General features: G+C 57.2%; 11 protein-coding genes across 11 annotated transcripts; 5 read left to right on the top strand and 6 right to left on the bottom strand.

Annotated features, from left to right (window-relative positions):
• Positions 1–175: 175 nt before the first annotated feature.
• Positions 176–1,126, top strand: PHYSODRAFT_331008 (hypothetical protein; the record flags this gene model as incomplete). The annotated part of the gene is made up of 1 exon (XM_009527732.1): positions 176–1,126. The coding sequence occupies one exon, from the start codon at positions 176–178 to the stop codon at positions 1,124–1,126; it is 951 nt and encodes a 316-aa protein (XP_009526027.1).
• A 660-nt stretch (positions 1,127–1,786) lies between these two features.
• On the bottom strand, positions 1,787–2,726 carry PHYSODRAFT_331007 (hypothetical protein; the record flags this gene model as incomplete). Its single annotated transcript, XM_009527731.1, has 2 exons — positions 1,787–1,916; positions 1,972–2,726. 2 exons carry the CDS (start codon positions 2,724–2,726, stop codon positions 1,787–1,789), a joined length of 885 nt encoding a protein of 294 aa, XP_009526026.1.
• A 1,306-nt stretch (positions 2,727–4,032) lies between these two features.
• Positions 4,033–5,034, bottom strand: PHYSODRAFT_503916 (hypothetical protein; the record flags this gene model as incomplete). The annotated part of the gene is made up of 1 exon (XM_009527730.1): positions 4,033–5,034. One exon carries the CDS (start codon positions 5,032–5,034, stop codon positions 4,033–4,035), a length of 1,002 nt encoding a protein of 333 aa, XP_009526025.1.
• A 1,121-nt stretch (positions 5,035–6,155) lies between these two features.
• On the bottom strand, positions 6,156–6,941 carry PHYSODRAFT_544729 (hypothetical protein; the record flags this gene model as incomplete). The annotated part of the gene is made up of 1 exon (XM_009527729.1): positions 6,156–6,941. The coding sequence occupies one exon, from the start codon at positions 6,939–6,941 to the stop codon at positions 6,225–6,227; it is 717 nt and encodes a 238-aa protein (XP_009526024.1). The 3' UTR covers positions 6,156–6,224.
• Positions 6,942–11,826: 4,885 nt separating this feature from the next.
• On the top strand, positions 11,827–13,215 carry PHYSODRAFT_559767 (hypothetical protein). Its single transcript, XM_009527728.1, has one exon. The coding sequence runs from the start codon at positions 11,932–11,934 to the stop codon at positions 13,150–13,152; it is 1,221 nt and encodes a 406-aa protein (XP_009526023.1). The 5' UTR covers positions 11,827–11,931; the 3' UTR covers positions 13,153–13,215.
• Positions 13,216–13,364: 149 nt separating this feature from the next.
• Positions 13,365–14,508, bottom strand: PHYSODRAFT_346054 (hypothetical protein; the record flags this gene model as incomplete). Its single annotated transcript, XM_009527727.1, has 1 exon — positions 13,365–14,508. One exon carries the CDS (start codon positions 14,506–14,508, stop codon positions 13,486–13,488), a length of 1,023 nt encoding a protein of 340 aa, XP_009526022.1. The 3' UTR covers positions 13,365–13,485.
• Positions 14,509–14,982: 474 nt separating this feature from the next.
• PHYSODRAFT_502841 (hypothetical protein) lies at positions 14,983–15,984 on the bottom strand (the record flags this gene model as incomplete). The annotated part of the gene is made up of 1 exon (XM_009527726.1): positions 14,983–15,984. The coding sequence occupies one exon, from the start codon at positions 15,982–15,984 to the stop codon at positions 14,983–14,985; it is 1,002 nt and encodes a 333-aa protein (XP_009526021.1).
• A 267-nt stretch (positions 15,985–16,251) lies between these two features.
• On the top strand, positions 16,252–17,406 carry PHYSODRAFT_351093 (hypothetical protein; the record flags this gene model as incomplete). Its single annotated transcript, XM_009527725.1, has 4 exons — positions 16,252–16,470; positions 16,540–17,013; positions 17,088–17,254; positions 17,334–17,406. The coding sequence occupies exons 1-4, from the start codon at positions 16,264–16,266 to the stop codon at positions 17,404–17,406; spliced, it is 921 nt and encodes a 306-aa protein (XP_009526020.1). The 5' UTR covers positions 16,252–16,263.
• Positions 17,407–18,495: 1,089 nt separating this feature from the next.
• On the bottom strand, positions 18,496–19,157 carry PHYSODRAFT_502840 (hypothetical protein; the record flags this gene model as incomplete). Its single annotated transcript, XM_009527724.1, has 3 exons — positions 18,496–18,571; positions 18,646–18,951; positions 19,102–19,157. The coding sequence occupies 3 exons, from the start codon at positions 19,155–19,157 to the stop codon at positions 18,496–18,498; spliced, it is 438 nt and encodes a 145-aa protein (XP_009526019.1).
• A 1,862-nt stretch (positions 19,158–21,019) lies between these two features.
• On the top strand, positions 21,020–22,214 carry PHYSODRAFT_544717 (hypothetical protein; the record flags this gene model as incomplete). Its single annotated transcript, XM_009527723.1, has 4 exons — positions 21,020–21,109; positions 21,182–21,312; positions 21,394–21,702; positions 21,786–22,214. The coding sequence occupies 4 exons, from the start codon at positions 21,020–21,022 to the stop codon at positions 22,114–22,116; spliced, it is 861 nt and encodes a 286-aa protein (XP_009526018.1). The 3' UTR covers positions 22,117–22,214.
• A 261-nt stretch (positions 22,215–22,475) lies between these two features.
• On the top strand, positions 22,476–23,483 carry PHYSODRAFT_314529 (hypothetical protein; the record flags this gene model as incomplete). Its single annotated transcript, XM_009527722.1, has 1 exon — positions 22,476–23,483. The coding sequence occupies one exon, from the start codon at positions 22,476–22,478 to the stop codon at positions 23,481–23,483; it is 1,008 nt and encodes a 335-aa protein (XP_009526017.1).
• Positions 23,484–23,575: the final 92 nt, after the last annotated feature.

The following is a 23,575-nucleotide window of genomic DNA, read 5'->3' as shown; positions in this document are numbered from 1 at the left end:
TTGACGTCCGTTTAGCTAGGCTGCTTCCTGAGTCGGCCATGGTGCTGCTGCGGCCACTCTTCATTCTACAACTCGCTCCGTCGAGCACAAAGCACTGGGGCCAGGCCGTGACGAGCGACCTCTCTATTCGGATCAAGCTTTCGCCCACAACAACAAGAACAACTACCAGACAACCATGTTCAGCAGCAGCAAGATCTTCGCGATGTGCATCGCCGCCGTCGCCGTGTGCAGCGGGGTGCAGGCCGAGCAAGAGGCGGCCGAGGTGGCCGAGACGTTCGGTCTGCTGGGCCTCGGTCTGCTGGGCCACGGCGTCGGCGTCGGCGTCGGAGTCGGAGTTCCGGGTGTGGCCAGCGTGGGCGTCGGCGGCTATGGTCCGGGTGTCGTGAGCCCGGGTGTGAGCGTGGGCGTGCCGGGCGTGGCGAGCGTCGGGGTCGGCCTCCCGGGTGTCGGTGTCGCGCCCTCCGTCGGCGTTGGCGCTCCTGCAGGGGTTACCGTCGGCGCGCCGGCGACCGCCGTGACCGACGGAGGCGCCTATGCACCAGCCACTGCGACTGCCAACGCGGGCGCGCCTGCCGCTGCCAATGCGAACGTTAACGCGGGCTCTCCTCCTGCCAGCAACGGAAACGCGGTTGCCAATGCCAACGCGGGCTCTCCTCCTGCCTCCAACGGAAACGCGGTTGCCAATGCGAATGCCGGCTCGCCTCCCAGCTCGGTTAGCACTGCGAACGCCAACGCCGGTGCGCCTCCCAGCTCAGTTAGCACTGCGAACGCGAACGCCAATGCTGGATCACCGCCCAGCGCCGTTAGCACTGCGAATGCCAACGCGAACGCTGGCCCCGGCGGTAGCGGTGGCCCGGGCAGGACGACCACGACCACGGTGACCAGCAACGATGGCACCACGTCTGCGTCCACTTCGAAGACTGTCAGCAGTACTTCGACAAGTACGACTGCGACCGCGAATGCAAAGGGTGGTGCGAGCGTTGGCCCGGGCCCAAGCAGCGGCAGCCCGAGCGGTGGTAGCCCGAGCGATGGACCGAGTGGCAGTCCGAGCGGCGGCAAGACGGGAACCGGCGCTGCCAACGCGGCGGCGCAGAAGGCTTACCGCAAGCTCCGCTCGGTCGAATAAGCGGTCTCACGGTAGCGAGGGCACGCGCAAGTTGAGGCGCGTATAACTGTTTATGAGTGTTAGTCGTCGTTCGCATGGAAATAAAAGTGCTGTGATCCTGTATGCCGTCGAGTGTTGTGATCAGTCTTCTTAGGTCAATAGGCTTATCATTGTCCACCTTTTGATCAAGTAGTGGGTTTTGGTGGCCTTGGTGGTTAGAGCAACGTTGTGTGGTGCATGTCCTGCTATATATATATATATTCGCGTATATTCTTATAGGCGCAGGTGCCGTCAGTGGTGCTGTGTTCACAGTCGGTGCTGCGGTGCGGCAACACCGCTGGCAACTGGGATCTCGTGGTTGGGTGCTACTAGAGCGACAACAAACGATAATTAGCGCTTTTCAATCCATCGTAAACGTCCTGCTATATTATTCAACTTCGGTTTCCAGGTCAATCTGCAGGACATGCACCACACAACGTTGCTCTAACCACCAAGGCCACCAAAACCCACTACTTGATCAAAAGGTGGACAATGATAAGCCTATTGACCTAAGAAGACTGATCACAACACTCGACGGCATACAGGATCACAGCACTTTTATTTCCATGCGAACGACGACTAACACTCATAAACAGTTATACGCGCCTCAACTTGCGCGTGCCCTCGCTACCGTGAGACCGCTTATTCGACCGAGCGGAGCTTGCGGTAAGCCTTCTGCGCCGCCGCGTTGGCAGCGCCGGTTCCCGTCTTGCCGCCGCTCGGACTGCCACTCGGTCCATCGCTCGGGCTACCACCGCTCGGGCTGCCGCTGCTTGGGCCCGGGCCAACGCTCGCACCACCCTTTGCATTCGCGGTCGCAGTCGTACTTGCTGACAGTCTTCGAAGTGGACGCAGACGTGGTGCCATCGTTGCTGGTCACCGTGGTCGTGGTCGTCCTGCCCGGGCCACCGCTACCGCCGGGGCCAGCGTTCGCGTTGGCATTCGCAGTGCTAACGGCGCTGGGCGGTGATCCAGCATTGGCGTTCGCGTTCGCAGTGCTAACTGAGCTGGGAGGCGCACCGGCGTTGGCGTTCGCAGTGCTAACCGAGCTGGGGGGCGAGCCGGCATTCGCATTGGCAACCGCGTTTCCGTTGGAGGCAGGAGGAGAGCCCGCGTTGGCATTGGCAACCGCGTTTCCGTTGCTGGCAGGAGGAGAGCCCGCGTTAACGTTCGCATTGGCAGCGGCAGGCGCGCCCGCGTTGGCAGTCGCAGTGGCTGGTGCATAGGCGCCTCCGTCGGTCACGGCGGTCGCCGGCGCGCCGACGGTAACCCCTGCAGGAGCGCCAACGCCGACGGAGGGCGCGACACCGACACCCGGGAGGCCGACCCCGACGCTCGCCACGCCCGGCACGCCCACGCTCACACCCGGGCTCACGACACCCGGACCATAGCCGCCGACGCCCACGCTGGCCACACCCGGAACTCCGACTCCGACGCCGACGCCGACGCCGTGGCCCAGCAGACCGAGGCCCAGCAGACCGAACGTCTCGGCCACCTCGGCCGCCTCTTGCTCGGCCTGCACCCCGCTGCACACGGCGACGGCGGCGATGCACATCGCGAAGATCTTGCTGCTGCTGAACATGGTTGTCTGGTAGTTGTTCTTGTTGTTGTGGGCGAAAGCTTGATCCGAATAGAGAGGTCGCTCGTCACGGCCTGGCCCCAGTGCTTTGTGCTCGACGGAGCGAGTTGTAGAATGAAGAGTGGCCGCAGCAGCACCATGGCCGACTCAGGAAGCAGCCTAGCTAAACGGACGTCAACACCCATTGGATACAGTAGGTCGGGGCCAGTCCGGTTGCTGTGGAAAGGGTCTGGCCCTCTGCGCTGGCTGTGGGCCCGCCCCAGCGGATAGACGCGAGGGTATGGCCCTCCCTTCATACAGGACAGGATCTGTATCCCAGTCACATGTGGCGTCGACAGTCTTGACAGTCTTGACATTGTTGACCATCCTGTCAGCGTAGAGTTTGCGGCAAACGCACAAAGAGCTACTGTATGTATCATCGTCATGGTAGAACACCCTGCAGTTCCCCAGAGGACACCCAATTGCGGGAATAGTGAGCTAACTAGTTCACACCGCAGACATACCAGCGTTCGCTACTTACATGCATGCCCTTTGGGTCCCGGCCGAATAAAGTCATTGTGTGCGAGGCGCACAGTGCAACATTGCAACTTCAACATACCGCATACAAACATTAGTACTAAAGGGCGAGCGTCCGTCGCTACCCCTGACCTATGCTACCAACAGACGCGAACAGCGAATTTTGTTGTTGTTGTCGTTGTCGTTGTTCTGCATACAGTACCGTGGCCGTAACCTTTGCACATGGTGTTGTATCCTATGGATACCAGTTGCTCCAGCATGGATGGAAGCTGAAGCAACGGCATAAGAAGGATGTAGAGACTAGCCTGCAGCTGTCGTGGTCAAGAGGAAAACATCGATAAATGCTTGTCAAGGCAAAGCTATGTCTCCGTCACCGATGTCCCGATACGGATAGGATACACGTGACGCATAGGCTATGAAAATAGTAATAGTATAGCGGCTCGATCTTGAGTCGATTCGCTACATGTACGATGGATTCAACTCGAATCATACGGATCGAATTTACTGGAAGCACAACAACTTGACGCGATCGGCCTCTGCAATAAAATACTCGTTATGGTCCAAAGATGTACTAGTATTATATCTAGTACCTCCCAACAGAAGCAGAAGCTGATAGTAAGATCAGTGCCATGCTCCTCCGCTCATCTCGCTTCGTTCCCTTACCCAGCAGGCAGTTTTTGCTGTAAGTATCTTACTGTGAACCAAAGAGCAGTCAACGTCTAGGCAAAACTGAAATGTGCATTTATGATAGATACGACGAGGGGTATCCGGCTATCGAATCGAAGTCATTGGTTTACTTGACCTCGTTCACCAGAGTCTCCTTGGCGACGTACGCCTTCACGTTGGCGAAGGTCGTCAGAGCGATGTTGTCCAGGGCCTCCTTGGTGAAGAAGGCCTGGTGGCCGGTGATCAGCACGTTCGGGAACGTGAACAGGCGGGCCAGGGTCTCGTCGCCAATGACGGCGCCCGAGCGGTCCGAGTAGAAGTACTCGCCCTCGCCCTCGAACACGTCGAGACCGACCGAGCCGATCTTGCCGCTCTTGAGGCCGGCCACCAGCGCCTTGGTGTCGATCAGGCCGCCGCGGCTCGTGTTGATGATGACAACGCCGTCCTTCATCTTGGCGATGCTCTCGGCGTTGATCGTGTGCTTGGTCGACGGGAACAGCGGGCAGTGCAGCGAGATGATGTCGGCGCGGGCCCACATCTCGTCCAGCGACACGTACTCGACGCCGTAGCTCAGCGCCTCCGGGTTCTGCACCACGTCGTAGCCCAGCACCTTGGCGCCGAAGCCGGCGGCGATGCGAGCGAACAGGGCGCCGATCTTGCCCGTGCCCACGACGCCGATGGTCTTGCCGTGCACATCGAAGCCCAGGAGGCCGGACAGACGGAAGTTCTGCTCGCGCGTGCGGTTGTACGAACGGTGGATCTTGCGGTTCAGCGTCATCATGAGCGACGCGGCGTGCTCGGCCACGGCGTACGGCGAGTAGGCCGGCACGCGGGTGACGGCCAGGCCGAGCTCCTTGGCGACCTTCAGGTCGATCATGTCGAAGCCGGCGCAGCGCAGGAACATGGCTTTGGTGCCGCCGGCGGCCAGCACGCGTAGAGCGGCCTCGTCAGCCACGTCGTTGACGAAGATGCAGACGCCCTCGCAGCCCTCGGCCAGCTTGGCGGACGTGGCGTCCAGGCGCGGGGCGAAGAACTTGAGCTCGTGGGCGGGGGTGATGCCCTGCTCCTTGGCGATGCGCTCCATCGACTCGATGTCGTAGCTGTGCGACGAGAAGAAGGCGATCTGCATGGTGGTGGTTGTGGTGATGGTGGTGGTGTGGTGTTCTTGGTGAAAAGAAGAATGAGCTCCGACGCGCTGCACTGGAGCGGTGAGGCCGAATCTTCTCGGTCCTTGAGCGTAATAGGAACGTCAACATCTCACCGCGCCGCCCTGAGAGAGCAAGGTGCGTGCGAGGTAGCCAAACCTTGAGAAAGCCCGATCCTGCAGACACCGTGAGGACAGATGGCAGCTGCGCGCTTCTTTGCGTTTCTGCTTGGTGTGGTGGTGGACCTTTTTGAAACGACCAAGTACTGTGCACCGCAGAAAGTAAAGCTCATACTTGGCCAAATACGTCTGGACAATCACTTATGAGGCATGTCGCGCCAAGCAGCACTGCTGCGTGTCCCTTGCAGCGCGACGCTCGCCCTGCGCCGAGCATGTTAAAACGCGCGCCAACTTGGCGACCGAAGAAGGCCTTGGCGGGCGGCTTGCCGCTGAATGCTGTACCTGCAAATAAAAATGCAGCTCGTCTTGCGCGCTAGATTAAAATTGGACGTGGGCAGGCACGTATACACTGGACTTCGATAGACTGTCCCAGCGGCGAGTATGCAGCCGCGCTCTCTGCGCAGCAGTACGCACAGAGGCGGCGCCGCGTGTGAAACACGGCTTCGAGCGCGTTAACACTTGGATTGGATGCAGGGCGCGGTACACCGGTTGTGACCTGCGAGACAAAGACAGAGGCGGCCAAGGGACCAGAGCGTCAGCGCATAGTGCCCAAGCGTGACTGGCGAAGCCTCCAGCACGAACTCCAGTCTGCAGACGAACGAGGAGTCGGCTGAACTCATAATGGCTTCAGCTCTTGCGACGTGTACTGTGTCGTTCATCCGAACGCTCTCTCTCTCTCTCCACACACACACATTTGAACGGGAATGGCAGTGATTTTCTTTCATGGCAAGTATGGGATAGGACCGTAGTGTAATCAAGACGTTTATTGTGGCCAATACAAAGAAGGGCATGTCGAAGTTGCTTCAGATTTCGACGCAAGTTAGCAAGATAAGGTTACACTGTAAGTGCCAGCCTCCTCCAAGTGTGATATCGATGTCATACAACGCGTGCACACCCAGCAATTTGACGTCGTTTATTCTGAGGTTACCGTGTTAGATATGCACGTAATATGACACGCAAATGGCTACTCAATGCTGTATACAGCCCCTCCTAAGTCACTTGACCTCGTTCACCAGCGGCTCGTTGGCAATGTACGCTGCAATGTTCGCTATCGTCATGCGTGCAATGTTGTCCAGGGCCTCTTCCGTGAAGAATGCTTGGTGGCCCGTGATGATCACGTTCGGGAAAGTGAACAGGCGTGCCAGCATGTCGTTGGCGATGATTTCACCCGAGCGGTCCGAGTAAAAGTAGCCCTGCTCGCCCTCAAACACGTCCAGACCGGCAGCCGAGATTTTGTTCGACTTGATGCCCTCCACGAGAGCGTCCGTGTTGATCAGCGCTCCTCGGCTCGTGTTGATGATCATCACACCGTCCTTCATCTGCTTGATGCTGTTCTCGTTGATCACGTACTTGGTGCTCGGAAACAGTGGGCAGTGCAGCGAGATGATGTCCGCCTCCCTCCAGATCTCCTCCAGTGGCACGTACTCGACGCCATAGCTCAGCGCCTCCGGGTTCTCGGCCACGTCGTTTGCCAGCACTCGGCAGCCAAAGCCTTTGCAAATGCGCGCAAAGATGGCGCCGATCTTGCCCGTGCCGATGATACCGACCGTCTTGCCGTTCATGTCGAAGCCCAGCAGGCCCGTTAGTCGGAAATTCTGCTCACGTGTGCGGTTGAAGGCGCGATGCGTCTTGCGATTCAGCGTCATCATAAGTGCCGCGGCGTGTTCAGCAACAGCATACGGGGAGTACGCGGGCACATGCACTACGGGCATGTTGAGCTCCTTGGCCGCTTCCAAGTCCACCATATCGAAGCCGGCGCAACGCAGGAATAACACGCGAGTGCCACGGTCGTGTAACTACAGAGGATAGTAGAATGAGCAGGCGCAGCGGTTAGCGCAGGGCGTGAAATCAATGACAGCGACCTCGGTAAGGAAAGACCTACCCGACGCAGTGCAGTGGCGTCTGCGACATCGTTAACGAAGATGCAGACGCCCTCGCAGTTCTCGGCCAGCTGCGTGGTCTGCTGCGTAAGTCGATTCGAGAAGAAACTGCAATGGGGCAAAGCAATACATCAGTCTTTGAGCGACCGTATGCCTCTCTCCCCTTTGGTTATTGACGTACACAAGCTCGTTGTCCTTGATGATGCCGGCGTTGCTGGCCAGCGCCTTGATGGCGTCGATCTCGTAGTTGTGCGCTGAGAAGAAGCCGATGCGCATGCCTTTGCGCGGGGTTGCGCTGGCGAACTCGCGCTGAGCGAGGGCGGGTAGCCATCGGCGCGCCATCGAGAGGCCCTGGCGACGGCCGAAAGAGGCTGCACAGCGCGACAGCATGCTGTCTTTGGTTTTGGAACGGAGCTTTCCTTGGTGCTTGGACTTTTCGCTAATGAGCGAGATGAAGAAGCTACCGCATGGGCAAAGCTACGCGACTGAAGATACGTCAACGTCGTACCTCGCTGTGCGTGTCTATCCGGCTGATGCCAAGCAGCCCGTCTCTGCTACCCGTGCGCTTCAACTTCAGCGAGAGGCTGGCATCAGGCGTTGCCTTTGCCTGCAATACAGCACGACTCCAATGCGTTCTTGGCGGCTTATTATTATTATTATGGACGGCTCAGGATACTTGCTAGCGGGCTTTTATGCTTTCACTATGACTGGTAGACTTTGAAAGAGGTCGTTGGTTAAGCTCTCGACGCCCGCCTTGATTCAAGTCAGTCCCTGATTGAAGCTGCACGTGTAAATGTGTCTACAGCAACTTTCTTCCAACAAGTGGTTCATCGTGACTCCTGTTCAATACAGCAGGACCTGTTGTGGCTTCGATGTTGAACTTGCTTGTCGGCGGTGGTCATGCTCCGACAGACAAGTACGAAGCTCGCAATGAGAGCATTGGTAGATAATTTCGTCGAACTCGACAGGGTACTTGTATTCATTTTCAAATAGGCCCTTGTTAAATCTAACACGTTTATGGATGCGTAGGCTTGGATTGGAGGTGCTGGTGTAAACCCTTTTGCATTTGGCTCCATCTGCTCAGTAATTCGCCTCGAACTTCAAATAATCCAATCTCACGTAAACGTGAGTGAGCGAAGAGCGATTGCCACCAAAGCGCAATATCGGAGACGTATCCGTGTTGTGTACCGACAGGTACGCAGCAACGTGCAGTGTGAAAAATGCACTAATGCACGAACATTATCTCAAAGGTATCGCTGCTGTTCGTGGTTGTCTTGGTAGCTTCGATTGCACTGGGCAATTCGACATGCAGCTTTCGCAGCCGCACATGCGTTACCAAGGACATTAACGCGAAGACACCGACTCCCAGGAGCCCACACCCAGCTGTACATTTAAGGATCGTCCTTACTCCTGAGTACATTATCCTCACTTCTGAGTAAGAGTAAAGTACTTCAACTTCTTTCCCTGAAATAACGCCAAATAACATTTTATTTCAGCCAATCATATGCGAGATCAGTCAAAAATAGTATTGACCACTAAGCATCGAGGAATCCTGAATGGGAGCCCTAAGCTCGTGGCGAAGTCGAACATGGCCAAGCACCGCAAAGTGTGCTCGATTTGAAAGTGAACACGTGGCGAGGAGCCGACCAGGTCGTACTTTATTGTACACACACATCGTACCTTTTGGTATGAAGTCGTATTTTTTAGTATGAACTCGTACATTTTCGTATGAACTCGTACTGTTCGGTATTAACTCGTAGATTCTTGTATGAACTCGTACTTTTTGGTATGATCCCACTTCAAAATTCACCATAGTCCTCAGAAAAAAATCAAATCTAAAATTCTCCACAAAATTTTGTCGACTACCTTTTTTTACCCAAGGTGGTCGATCATTGGCCAATTAACACAGAATAACTGCCAAATGTTGTTTCACCAAAAAGAAGTTGCTTCCGATGACGAGCCCATACAAAGTCCTAATACAGAGATTCGACTTCCTCGGACCGAAACAACGTCTCAAGGCGGCCGAAAATCATTATAGGGTTCGGGCTATTTCCATACAAACTTCTTGATAGTGACTACGAGGGGCTACTATTGAGGTGTTATTTCAGTCAGAGTAAGCTCTACTTTTGAGTACATTATTTATTTTGGAGTTAGTTGGCTGTAAAAAATTGAAGCGACATCCATCACGTATGGTGCTGGCTGTTTAGCTGGCACAAACGAAGTGAAAGGCGTGTTTCAAGCAGTTTAGAGTATTGTCTTCGACTTGATGGCGCTTAAATTTCCTATTAACCTCTTCACGTTGGGATATTTATGCCGATGGTCTTCTCCTCATGCATACTTGCGCTGTGCTCTCCTCCTGTTCCTTCTAGGCTTCCATACTGGGCACGGCATTTTTCCAAAGCCAACCAGATGCCTTTCGTGAAGTTACTCAGAAGTCATCACTTTACTCTAACTTAAGTACCTCACAATGGAGCGGCCCGGTCAGCGGGGTTCGATGCAGTGCTCGCCCCGAGCGCTATTGGCGGTAACCGCAAAAAAAATAAAGTGATCATGCAATGCGCCGACCGCAATAATGAAGAGTGCAATAAAATGTTATTCAAGGAGATCGTGCGAGATAAAAAAACATAACATTCATGTTTGGAGTGTTGAGAAGCTTTCAGGAAACATTTAGATGTGCTGTTGGTTCGCGAAGGTTCGCGAAAACTTACACGTGCTTGAACAATGCTCGTCGGCAAGCGTGTTCTAAACCGGTTCTTTCGTGAGGAATCCTCTTAGGATGAGAACGGGCAACGCGCGCTTACAGTTGCAGCTCATACTAGGCCAGTAAGCGCCATTGCGGTCGATATTCGGAATGATGGTCAACTAGATGCATTCTACTATTGCCAGAATTTGGATAGTAGTAGTTGTATTACTACTACTAGTGGGGCATCTCAGTCGCGTTGCTTAGGGGCCGACGTCCCCGCTCTCTCAATGGATATAATGAAGCTGCTGATTAATTGGGTCTAAGCCATCACGTGCAGATCAGTGCAGCTTCCGTTCCGACATCACATCTTCAATTAGGAACACTATTATCATAAAACTGCATGGAGAACTCGTCATTTGCAGCATGAAAACAAGTAGGTAATACTTATAATACCACCTATGTTGTACTGAGAGTAAGCTCACATACTTGGTATACTGATTGTTGGTTGGAGTGGGCCACCAACACACTCCTTTCACTCAATTAGTCAAAACATTAGTAAAGTAGCCAAAGAGGGCATTATATTTATTAGTTTATCCGGCGCTTGCTTCACATCCGCCCGCCAACGAGCTGCCAAAGTCTTCCCGTGAAGAAAATTATAGCATGGTAAAACCGAGGTAACCACTATCTGTAATACAACAGAACGTACTTTATATTATATATATATATATTGTTTCAAGTAACTCTCCCCGCCTACTTCAACGCACCCTTGTTCGTCCAAAAAAAGTTGCTCGGACCACAAGCAACATTTCGACAACGCCACATCCAATTGGGATATGAGGCACTGCTGAGCAAACGTCGCAATAGGGTGTCCATTTTTCAGCCGTTTACCCGTACCCGTGGTTAACCATGCATGGACAACCAAACGGGATTGTGGTATAGCTTCGGTCGGGTATCCGGAGACAGCCATAATCGAGAACTCCTTAATCACCGTCACCGAACTATTATTTTCAGTTTATAGGACAAGATAGATCGAATGATCGCAAGAAAGCATCGGTTTGGCTCGTTCCCTAAGAAGAAAATGAGGTTGGAGCAGCTTCATTAGTTGATCCGATTCAAATTTACGGATACCCGGAAAAAAATTACGGGCAACCACGTCCAGTTACCTCAGTCACCACGGCTATCCGAATTCATACGAGGAACATGTTCGGCCGGGTGCGGCCAGGAGTTTGCAACCTCTGCTGCTGAGTGAGCAGTGCTTATTAGTACCTTAATAGTGTGGGTGTACTACAGTATCAATGTACCCCAGGGGCGCAATTAGAAGTTTTACAGCACACCCCCAGTTCTTTCAAGACTTGAAATTCAAGTACAACACGTCTTCTAGACTTATCCTGCAGTAATGAGTTATCGGGTGCGCCGGAGCACCAGGCTCTGTCGACGAATTAACCAAGCGCGATAATCAACGGTGGATGCTGCACGGCAGCCTGGATATTCGTGAGCAACGGCGCGAGCAACAAAACGCTGGCGGCTTCATGCGATTTGGCCTTTCGCGGCTAAAATGGGCCTCGCCCAGCCAAATGGTAACTGAAGTCAGCGGAGCCCGCGTCTCCTGCGGTGCAGGCTGCGGTTGACAGCGCGAGGATTGCACACGGCAGCTGGTCCGCGACCACCAACCAGCAAGACTCGGCAAGTACTGGCGCTGGTGCCGGCCCCCGCCTCAACGCCTTGGAGCTTGAAGTCTGTATGAGTGTGCGCCATTGTGTGGCGATTGTATGCGGCTCGTGTCTCAGCACGGCGGGAACGAGGGTTCGTTTTGGACTCAAGGGTAGGGATCATTGTACCATCTAGTCGGTACAGTACCCAAACAAGCCTCGTAAAAGGGGTTGGTATCGCGAAATAGCGGACTCAAACGGCTTTTTTCTGCGGAATTGGGCTGTTTGCAGGCGCGCCAGTGGCGCCACACAGCACCCGAGTCAGACCGCCCCATCCGTCGAGCAGTGCCGCAGAATCGGTCACTTCCTCATTCCCTGCACGACGCTCGCCGGGCTCCGGAGTGCGCTCAGTGTCTCTCTAATCGCCGCGGCCATTAATCTACCCTACGGGTGCACACAGTACCGCACTACAGTAGGCAGACAGCCAGGCATGGGCGGCGTGTACACGCGGGTGCTGAACGTGGCGTCGCTGCGGCCCGGCGACCACGTGTGCATCTGGGACTACAGTCGCTGGCCGCTCTCGTACCAGCACCACGGCATCGTCTGGGCCTCGGGCGCCTCGGCCGCCGACATCCGCGTGTGCCACGTGTGGAGCCCGCTCGAGGGCTTCCAGGAGGCGCAGGCCGACTCGTGCTTCCGCATCTCGACGCTCGAGGAGTTCCTGGACAACCGCAAGCAGAAGCACCTGCGCCTGGTCGAGTACCACACGTCCGGCCTGCGCGAGGTGCTGTCCCGCTGGGGCGAGGTGCACCTGAGCAAGGCCGACCTGCCCGAGGTCGTGCTCTCGCGCTGCCGCTTCCTGCTGGGCCTGGGCCGCGGAGACTTCAACATCTTCACGCAGAACTGCGAGCACGCGGCGCACTGGTGCATGACCGGCGAGCAGTGGTGCAAGCAGACGCTCACCAAGGTGCGGGGCCGCGTGCCGTTCGAGAAGCGCCTGGCCAAGGAGGACGTGGACGCGCTCGTCAAGCAGGTTGAGGAGATCAAGGCCATCTCGCGCTCCGTCGTGAGCAACGTGCTCAAGCTCTCGGGCTCGCGGGTCTTTCTCCGGGTCAAGGGCAACCACTACGTCCAGGTGCGGGCCGACAGCACCGTGGGGGTCGTGCCGCAGGGAGACGACCCCACGACGTGCGGCCGCACGGCCTTCCGCCTCGAGTGCTACGCCAGGGGCTACAACAGCATCCGCGTGCGCTTCTTCCACGAAGAGTCGGGCTGCTATATGTTCAGCCGCTCGACGTTCAGCTGCTTCCGCGACCTGCGCATGAAGGAGCCCATGTGCGTGCGCGGCAAGTCCGGGCTCACCTGGGAGTACTCAACCTTGGGCTACCTCAGGAGCATGAACCAGCACCGAAGGTACGTGGGCGCACGAGACGACGGCCTGCTGCTGGACGTGAGCATGCGCGGCGACGCGGCCCGAGTGGAGTTCGTGGCGTGCGAGGGCGAGGCCGAGGCATACACGCCGCCGGACATCCACCAGGTCACGCGCACGTACAACCACGAAAAGTCCATCCAGTACACGGAGTCGCAGAGCATGCGGGACTATAAGGCGGCCGAGCTCATCAAGTCGTCGCCCACATCCTCCACCACAACCCCCACGACCGAACGAGCAGCAGCAGTGGCAGCGTTACCGCCGCTGCCGGAGACTGCGTGATGAACATATTTTATGGGTAAATATTATTATTCGCGCCGCTCGGCCGCGTGAAGTTGTCCAAGTAAAAGTTTTGCGGCAAAAGTGTGCCTCATCCAGTCTTGGCGAAATCGCCTCTGAAAGCAGAGCGAACAAGACATCATGATCGGAAGCGGTGCCTTCATCTTCGCCATGACCAATGATCATAACCAGAACTAAAGGTACAGTAGTTTCTTCGGGTGCAGAGCTAACTACATGTATTTACTGTCTCAACAGTTCAATCCGCCGCCTTGCACTGTTCATCACCCGCTGCTTGGTTCGTGTCCAACTTTGCACCGCTTATCATAAAGCCACGCTTCACTTGACCTCGTTCACCAGTGGCTCCTTCCTCACGTACGCCTTGATGTTGCTCATCGTCGTGCGCGCGATGTTGTCCAGCGCCTCTTTCGTGAAGAAAGCCTGGTGGCCCGTGATGATCACGTTCGGGAACGTGAACAACCGGGCGAGATCGTCGTCGGCAATGATGGTCCCCGAGTGGTCCGAGTAGAAGTACTCACCTTCCCCTTCGAAGACGTCGAGGCCAACCGCGCCGATTTTCTTCGACTCCAGCCCGTTCACCAAAGCCCTCGTGTCGATCAAGCCGCCACGACTCGTGTTGATGAGCATCACGCCGGGCTTCATCTTGGCGATGCTCTCGGCGTTGATCACGTGTTTGGTGCTTGGGAACAGAGGGACGTGCAGCGAGATGATGTCCGAGCGAGCCCAGATTTCATCCAACGACACGTACTCGACACCGTAGCTCAAAGCCTCCGGGTTCTGCACCACGTCGTAGCCCAGCACCTTGGCGCCAAAGCCGGCGGCAATGTGAGCGAACAGGGCGCCGATCTTGCCAGTTCCGACGACACCGATGGTCTTGCCATGGACATCAAAGCCCAGCAGACCTGCCAGGCGGAAGTTCAGCTCACGCGTGCGGTTGAACGAGCGGTGGATCTTGCGGTTTAGCGCCATCATCAGCGACGCGGCGTGCTCCGCTACAGCGTACGGTGAGTAGGCCGGCACGCGGATGACGGGTATGCCCAACTCCTTGGCGACCTTGAGGTCGATCATATCGAAGCCAGCACATCGCAGGAATACCACGCGAGTGCCACCAGCATGGAGGACACGCAGGGCGGCCTCATTGGCGACATCGTTGACGAAGATGCAGACGCCCTCGCAGCCCTCGGCCAGCTTCGCAGAGTCGGCATCCAGCCGTGGAGCGAAGAATTTGATTTCATGCTTCGGAGTGACGCCGTCCTCCTTGGCGATTTGCTTCATCGACTCGATGTCGTAGCTGTGCGACGAAAAGAAGGCGATCTCGATGGACTTTTGGGCGTTCTGCATGGCGTCGAGTTACTTGGAGTTTGCTTGGTCGTTGGCGAATAGCTTGTGGGGTTCTTGGCGAAACAAGGAATGAGAGATCGCTCTGGCCGCCCGATAGTTAGGTGGATCCGAGGGGGAGACGACGGTCCCATACTACTTCAGAGCCGCATTTCTTGGTAGCATCGCTGCCCCACCTTCTCATACTGCAACGTGTTACCCACCTCGCCGCTGCTTCGTTGGTTCTCATCCATCATGGCCTCGAGGTACCGAGCCAAAACTTCAACGACTTCAACGACAGCACCAAGCGGTCTCGTCTCACTCGAAAGATGCAAAATTCACGTTGCATTACAAAGAGGAACATTGCATTTCCGTTTTAGTAACTTTTCAGACTAATTCGACGACTAGAAAAATTGAAATCGGAGCAAGAAAACGAAATCTGCTTCGTACAGTAGTGCTTTAGAGTCACAGCCGACTTCGAACTGATGGCGGCGTACTTCACTTGACCTCGTTCACCAGCTCCTCCTTGGCATCGTACGCCTTGATGTTGGCCATCGTCGTGTGGCCAATGTTGTCCAGAGCCTCCTTGGTGAAGAAGGCCTGGTGGCCGGTAATGATCACGTTCGGGAACGTGAACAGGCGAGCCAGAGTCTCGTCGGCAATGATAGCGCCCGAGCGGTCCGAGTAGAAGTAGTCGCCCTCGCCCTCGAACACGTCGAGACCCACAGCAGAGATCTTGCCGCTCTTGAGGCCGGCCACCAGAGCATTGGTGTCGATCAGGCCGCCCCGGCTCGTGTTGATCAGCATCACACCGTCCTTCATCTTGGCGATGCTCTCGGCGTTGATCGTGTGCTTGGTCGACGGGAACAGCGGGCAGTGCAGCGAAATAATGTCCGAACGGGCCCAGATCTCGTCCTGGCTGACGTACTCGACGCCGTAGCTCAGCGCCTCCGGGTTCTGCACTACGTCGTAGCCCAGCACCTTGCAGCCGAAACCGGCAGCGATACGCGCAAAGAGCGCGCCAATCTTGCCCGTGCCCACAACGCCGATGGTCTTGCCGTGCAGGTCGAAGCCGAGCAGACCCGCGAGGCGGAAGTTCTGCTCGCGCGTGCGGTTGTACGAGCGGTGGATCTTGCGGTTCAGCGTCATCATGAGCGTGGCGGCGTGCTCGGCCACGGCGTACGGCGAGTAGGCCGGCACGCGGATGACGGGCATGCCCAGCTCCTTGGCCACCTTGAGGTCGATCATGTCGAAGCCGGCGCAGCGCAGGAACATGACCTTGGTGCCGCCGGCGGCCAGCACGCGCAGAGCGGCCTCGTCGGCCACGTCGTTGACGAAGATGCAGACGCCCTCGCAGCCCTCGGCCAGCTTGGCGGACGTGGCGTCCAGACGCGGGGTGAGGAACTTGAGCTCGTGCTTGGGGGTGACGCCGTCCTCCTTGGCGACGCGCTCCATCGACTCGATGTCGTAGCTGTGCGTGGAGAAGAAGGCGATCTTCATGGCGGACTGGGGATGTGGATGTGTGGGGGAAGAAGACCTTGTGCTTGCGAGGCAAATTCAGGAATGACGTAGCACTTGGCAGTTGAAAATGAGGCGACAAGCGGGTCGGGACCAGTGGCTCACTTAGCCTCAGTATGGGCCCAAGGTATCAACGCTTGGATACTGGCCCAGCTTCAAGGATCGTTTTTTTTGCAGAGAAACGCAGCGCGCCTCGGAAGATGCATGGCATGAAATTACGCAGGACGCTAAGTGACTCAGTGAGACAACGCGAAGCAAGCCATGCCGCAAGCGGAGCTGCCAGTCGTGAGGCTGCTGCTGGAGCGCCAGCGCCACCACCCGCTGCTGGAAGGGTTTCCGAAGGCGGCGCGCATCAGCGATCTCCCCTTGTTCCTCGGCGAAGCTGGAGCTGCCCAGGACGCGGCGTTCCTCGAGGCCAATGGCGTCCAGGCGGTCATCGCATTGGGCACCGGTAACCTCATTGAAAAGGTAGCAGCAACGTCCAATAATAGTTATTGTCTTTGTGGCGGCTCTAATGCAGTGTCGATATCTGTACAGCCGTGCGACGCGCTGCTCATTGACATCCTGGACATGGAGGAGGAGTTGCTACTGCCGCACTTCGACGAGTGCATCGAGTTCCTCAAGAAGCACTTGATGCGGGAGACGCCGACGGCTGTGCTGGTGCACTGCGTGTACGGCCAGTCGCGCAGCGCTTCTATCTGCGTGGCGTACCTGATGGCGATGCAGGGTCTGACGCTGCTGGAGGCGTACGACGTGGTGCAGACAGCTCGGCCGTGCATCTCGATCAACCCGGGCTTCTTGCGGCAGCTGGAGCTCTTTCAGAGGATGGAGAACGACCCGAATATCATGGGCGCCACCCCTGCACACGCTGAGCTGCGCACGATGGTGGCGCGACGACAGCGGATGAAGACGGGAACTCCCGATGTGGTTGGTACGCCGCAGCTCACACGTCCGGGCAGCTCGTTGTGCTGCAGGAAGTGCAATTACGTGTTGGCAACGACACGGAATCAGGTACGCAGAGGATTAACACTTGATGTCTCTCGTTTTAGCGATTGAGTTTGAGCCTGACAAACCCCGTTTTGTAGTTATCTCACTCATGCTCAGACACCGCTGAAGGAGCTTGCGCTGGTATTTTTGTAGAGCCGATGCAGTGGATGACTCCGGAACCGTCTTTCGTCAGAAATAATGACGGCAAGCTGCTCTGTCCGTCCTGTAAGGCCAAACTTGGCTCGTGGAACTGGATCGGTGTCAAGTACGTTTCCCCGCTGTGGTTGGCCTCCGAACCCGGTCTCTCTTCTTGATATCTAACCTCTTACATGTCCATGCTTCAGATGCAACTGCAAGTGCTTCGTCAGCCCAGCATTTCAGTTGGTTCCGAGTCGGATACAGACTCGCGTCCTGTAGACTTTTCCGGCGCTAGACTACCTGAGCAGATAAACAGCCGCGACTATTCAAGCGCATCTTAGCATGGGTGCAGCGGTTAGCAGCCCCAGCGCCAGCACGCTCTTGGTCAGTTCATCCTCGCCGAATGCCCAAGTAGTGCTGGAGGTGGCACGAACAAGTGCGATGCATTACAGTATAATGTAGTCATGCTGTCCCGCTGGTTGATGATGTTCGTACGATTTCCTTGCAGTTAACGAGCAAACGCTGCAACGGTTTACCTTGCTGTCCCAGCGCAAGTTTTGTGTAGGGGTGAACGAGCTCAACACGTTGTTCCCCACAATTGCGAGGAATACAATCGAGCAGGTGTTTGCTGTCTTTGACGTCAAGAACTGCAGCGCTGTGGACTCGTGCGAGCTCTTTGCAGCTCTCATCCTGGTGGCGCCGCAGCTTTCTCTGGATGCCAAGCTAAAAGGTGCTGCACTTTTCCGTAGCGTTGGTTTGCAGACCGATTGACTTCGTCATTATTGCCTATGCCTACAGCGATGTTTGAGTTGTTCAACGTGTCCACGCATCGCAGGGGGTTGCTGGTGGCGGACGAAGCAATGTTGCTGTTCCGCACAGTCGTCGTCGGGACTGCGAAGTTGCTGCGTGTTGTTGCAGCCCCAACTGACGAGCTCCCACGTCTAGCGTTCTTCGAAGATATGACCAAGGCTCTCTACGGCGAGAACGAGACCCTCTCGTTCAAGGACTTTGCGCAGTCGTGTCAAGCAACAGTAGAGGTTGCTGCATTCATGGCGCAATGGTCTGCAGACAGCAGAGAATAGATCCTCTCCTTATGCAACACGTACCCATGCATTTGCTCTGTGCGCTGGACCACCGGAAATTCATGCAAACATACTGTAGAGTTTGAAAAGAAGATGTTTCAACCATTTTTGAGCTAGTAAAAACTTCTTGAAGTCTTTACTCGTTACTACTTGAAGTACTTCAGTAAGATCGAACAAGTCGTTCTTCAAACACTATAAACCATCGCACTCCACACCTCACTCACCAACTGCAAGGTCTGTTCCTTGGCATGCAGTTGCCGGCGCTCCTTTCGCAAAAACCTGTCGGCTACGGTAGATTCGCGAGTGGTATGCTGTACGGCATTCGGTCATAGTTCTGGTTAACACCCAGTCTTGGGTCGCCCCTGCAAGACAAGCACACGAGGCACGTCAGTAGAAGCTCGGGTCATAGCACGCGCTTCCTGTCTACAGAACTCACTCTCGAGGTGGTAGCAGCACCTCTTCTTCCCGGTAGACTCGCCCGGGCGTCCGAATCGCCAGCATCGTCGCGTCCTGCGTGCAGTTGGTCCACGAGGGGCAGCAGTTGTCAACGCATGGCGTGCCCGGCGTCTCCACAGACGTGAGCTCGAACACTTCCGGGCGTGTGTCGCCTCGCGGCGTGAGGTCCCCGGCGCGGAACTCGCAGTACCCGTCCTTGCAGTAGCCGCGCCGCGAGCAAAAGGCGGCCACGTCCACGCGCTGCTTCATGCTGCAGCCGATGCGCACCAGACACTGGCCCAGCTTGCTGTCGCCAGCCCATATCGGGCACAAGCACATCGTCAAGAATGTCGATAACGCGCGCAGAAGGCGTGCAAGTTGCGGCGGTGGCCGCACGGTTCAACCGGCCATCCTCGCCACCGCCAGCACGCGCTTGAAGCAAGAGTAACGCACTCACCTGTAGCACGGGCACAGGTATCGCCGCGGGTCCTGGTACTGAACGGGGCAGTCCATGCGGCACGCCTCCACTTGGTCAGGAAGACATCCTGCTCCACAGACAAAGGCAGCGTCAATGGCAGCAGCCGGAAGGCGGCGCGTTCGGCAATGGGCGTGTCGCGCGTTGCAGCGGCGAGGCGCTCACCTATCCAGACCTGCCGCACCTTGGGCAGCGCAACCTTCACGGCGGACACAGAACCAGTCCACGCCGGCCACGTCAGTCAGCGGATTCGAACGATGTGCATAGCAGATGCCCGAGCCGATTGATCACTCGCGCGAGAAGACGAACACGAGAGAGTGTTTACGCCCCTCCCCCTCCGTCTCTCTTCGATCGCTACGAGAGCACATGTACACTTGCCTGGGCCTGGGTCTGGTGGCGCAGCAGCAGCGTCGTCCCCGTCGTGAGAAGCAGCAGCACCGCCAGCGCCGAAGACCGCGCCCCCGCCATTTTGGCGGAGCTGCTCGCCAACTCTTCAGAAATATCGCGACGCTTCGCAGACAACTGGCAGATGTAGGATGTTTACGTTCCCGATTTATAGGTCACATGCAGAATTGTTTTTGAGGCGTACATGTCAGCTATATGAGGCGTTTCAAGCGAGTGCAGGTTGCACGTGCCAGCGCTGCCCGTGCGGGTCCAGGGCCTGCTTTGCCGACCCACCTGCATCCAAATAAGAAGACGCGTCTTATTCGGTTGGCTCAGTTCGTCATGACATTTTGGAGATGTAGGAAAACTCAGTCATATCCGATACTTTTATGGGTTCAACAAATTGCTGGACAACTGTAACCTCCGACTGCAACGCTAGACAAGTACAATTTGTATCCTGAGTACCAGTGGACACGACTGCATTGCCGAGACCTACGTATCATGTCACGAATGTTGCCCCCCCCCCCACACACACCGATAAGAATCACTCGTTGTTCTGTTCGCAGGTCTCTGTTTGACAGCCTCGCTATGGTTTTATGCGAGGCGAGCTGGTCCTGCTCGCAGCACATCCGTTTACAGTCACCGCTCCAGCTTGCTTGGCGCGGACCGTCAACACAGCTCCGCCAGGCAAAATGCGTGCGAAATGCAGAGAGTGAGAGCACTCGTGACCGGAGGGAAAGTGGCATTGCCGAGCGCCAAGTCGCGCGCCTGCTTTGCGTTCGCCAAGTCCTGCTGGCTGCTTGGGCTTGGTTGCCGTGGCTCGACTAGAAATCCGTCAACACCAGCGCTGCCGCAGCCGCAGCCGCCGCCGCCAAAGCAAGTTGTGTCTACGGTAAAATTCGTCAATGCAGGCGCAGCTGAACGTGCCAACAGCAGCTCCTGTAACATGTTGTAGCATGTATTATTAATACATGTATTATACTATCCGCCAGCGCAGTCACCCAAGATGTCCAAAGTTGCCCTTCACTGACCACCTCGCCGCCGATCCGCGCGGTGCGTCCCAGCCGCTCATCCGCACTGGCGAGATCGGCTCCCATGTCGGCGCCGCCGCTGAGTGCTGAGCGCGTGCAGCGCAGCCATCTCCAGCTGCCTGCGCGCTCCAAGCAGCGCGGGCCGAACGCGGGCGACGTCGGCGCTGGCCTGTCCGCCCGCGGGTTGCAGTTGTTCATGTCGTGTTTGTAACGAATGCCCGCGCGCAATCGGGCCGCCAGTCGACCTGCAGCGAGTGACCTGCGTTCAGTATGGTTTTCGAAAATTCAGGATTTTCCGCCACAAAGTGGGTGAGCTCTGCGAAAAATGCTCCAAACCCGCCGGCAAAGGCGGTTGCAGCACAAACGGGCGCGAGCCGAGCGAAGAGCGTCGCACACAACTCAAAAACCCTCGGAGGCCGCAGAGCAGAGCGGAGGGAGCTCCAGCAGCCAGCAGCAGCAGCAGCAGCAAGACCGCAGAAAGAAAGATGGAGACGACCTTCGCGCGCACGCCCAAGCTGCACGACGAGGTGCCGGCGCTGCGCTGGATGTACCCGTCCCAGTACGAGCGCGACTGGGTGCGTACACTACACTAGCTACACTATGCCTGGAACCGACGGCCCACTAACTTCTCTCGTATCTTCCGCCAGGCCATCTCGTGGGAGCCGGGCTTCTGCATGGAGTCGCTGCCCATGGCCGTGGCGCTGTGCGCCGCCTACTGCGTGCTGTGCTTCGCCGGCCGCCGCGTCATGCGCGACCTCAAGCCCTTCAACCTCAAAGTGTACGTTGCGTCTGACTCTCGCTCTCTTGGAGTTTGTATGCGGTCGCGAAACTGACACCGAGATGGTGGGATACTCTGCAGCCCGCTCGCGCTCTGGAACCTGGCGCTGGCCACGTTCAGCGCCATCGGCGCCTCCAGGACGGTGCCCTTCCTCATCAACACCGTCTACCGCCGCGGCGTGTACCACTCGGTGTGCGCGCCGCCCACGCCGCACTACGGCCACGGCCCCGTGGCGCTCTGGGTCATGCTCTTCATCTTCTCCAAGGTGCCGGAGCTCGTGGACACGGCCTTCATCGTGCTGCGCAAGAAGCCGCTCATCTTCCTGCACTGGTACCACCACATCACCGTGCTGCTCTTCTGCTGGCACGCGTTCGCCACGCTCTCGGCTAGGTGAGTGTCCTCGTTCTGGTGGTGCTGCTCTGTGGATCGTGGATCTTGTGCTGACTCTTTCTTTGTCCGCCCGATGTGTCCAGCGGCCTGTACTTCGTGGCCATGAACTACTCGGTGCACGCCATCATGTACTTCTACTACTTCCTGACGGCGTGCGGCTACCGACCGCGCTGGGCTCGCCTCGTGACGATCTTCCAGCTGAGCCAGATGGGCGTGGGCGTCGCCGTGTGCGGCCTCAACGTGTACTACATGAAGCAGGGCGCCACGTGCAGCGTGGACCCGGACAACCTCAAGTGGGGCATCATCATGTACTCGAGCTACTTTGCGCTCTTCCTCAAGTTCTTCATCGAGCGCTACCTGCTGCGCAGCGCCAAGAAGCCCGCCGCCGCTGCGGTCGCCAAGAAGACGCAGTAAGACCAGCAGAAGCCCCCAGGATTGTACTTGAAGTAGTAGTAGTTAGCTGCCGCGCGCAGACGCATGATGATATGCTCGGTAATAAGCTTGATATCCCCACGAGGCTGGTTGAAACCAGCAGCAGCGTCACTGCAACATGCACCCATCGAGTCACTCCGATCTTTGCACCGTACTTATGCGCTTCTTGTGCCACACCCGTCGTACACCACGTTGAAGTTGTGCCAGGTCGACGACGTCGACCGCCGACGTCAGCGCTTGGCCCATCCCCCCAAAATGAACGACCACCTCATCAGCCCCGCCGGTAGCTCCCCCATCGCCCGCCACTCGACCACCTACTTCCTTGCCCGCCGACTGCCGCGATGGAGAGCGAGAAGGACCTGCTGGCGGCGGCCGTGAGCGCGCCGGAGACGCACATCAAGCTGGCGGACCCGAACGAGGACACGTACTTCGGCCGCGTGCGCAAGACCTTCTACATGCTGGACTTCCGCACGGCCTTCACGACGGAGCACGCGCTGGCGGAGGCGCAGCGACTGGTGGCGGCGCACCGACGCGGGGAGCCCGTGGACGCCGCCAAGCTCGAGCACGCGCAGTACGTGACGCACGCCATCCTGCACCCGGACACGGGCGAGCCGGTCTTCACGCCGCTGCGCGCGTCCATGATCGTGCCCATGAACGTCATCATGGACGGCGCCATGCTGCTGGCCAACAGCACCAAGACCACCGTCTTCGCGCAGTGGCTCAACCAGACGTACAACGCGCTGCACTACTACGCCAACCGCAACGCCTCCAACGAGGACACGGCGCAGCAGCGTCTCGCGGCCTACGTGGGGGCCACGGCCAGCTCGGTGGGCGCGTCCCTGGGCGTGCGCCGTCTGGCCAGCCGCATGACGGACGCCAAGTGGGCCCCCGCTGTGGCGCGCATGGGTCCGTTTGCCGCCGTGGCAGCCGCGGACCTGCTCAACATGGCGGTCATGCGGCAGAGCGAGTACTTGAAGGGCGTCCACGTGTACGACGAGAACGGAGACTACGTGGGCAAGTCGAGGAGGTGCGGGGCGCTCGCAGTCGCGTCGTGCGCCACCGGTCGAATCTTCGCGGCGGCGCCGATCTTGTTGCTGCCGCCGCTCGTGATCTCGAGGATCGAAAGGCACAGCAACTTGTTCACGAGGCCCAAGACGCGGTGGCTGCGTGTTCCGACGCTGCTGGGGCTGGTGGGCTGCGCGATCCAGTTCTCCGTGCCACTTACGTTTGGTCTGTTCCGCCAGACGGCTCAACTCGACACCAAGTATTTGGAACCGGAGCTGCAGCCCGCTGCGCGCAAGCAGGACGGGCAACCGGTGCGCGTGGTGACTTACAACAAGGGCATCTAACGACGCTGCTCAACCTTGAGACGTTGTAAAGAATATGCAACTCGGAAGACTCCCGCCGTAAACGACCGATACAATACACTTCAAGTCCTGTT

This window comes from Phytophthora sojae (genome assembly GCF_000149755.1).
Source record: "Phytophthora sojae unplaced genomic scaffold PHYSOscaffold_4, whole genome shotgun sequence".
In the NCBI taxonomy this organism is placed as follows: domain Eukaryota; phylum Oomycota; class Peronosporomycetes; order Peronosporales; family Peronosporaceae; genus Phytophthora; species Phytophthora sojae.
This window is presented reverse-complemented; position numbering and strand designations above follow the sequence as displayed.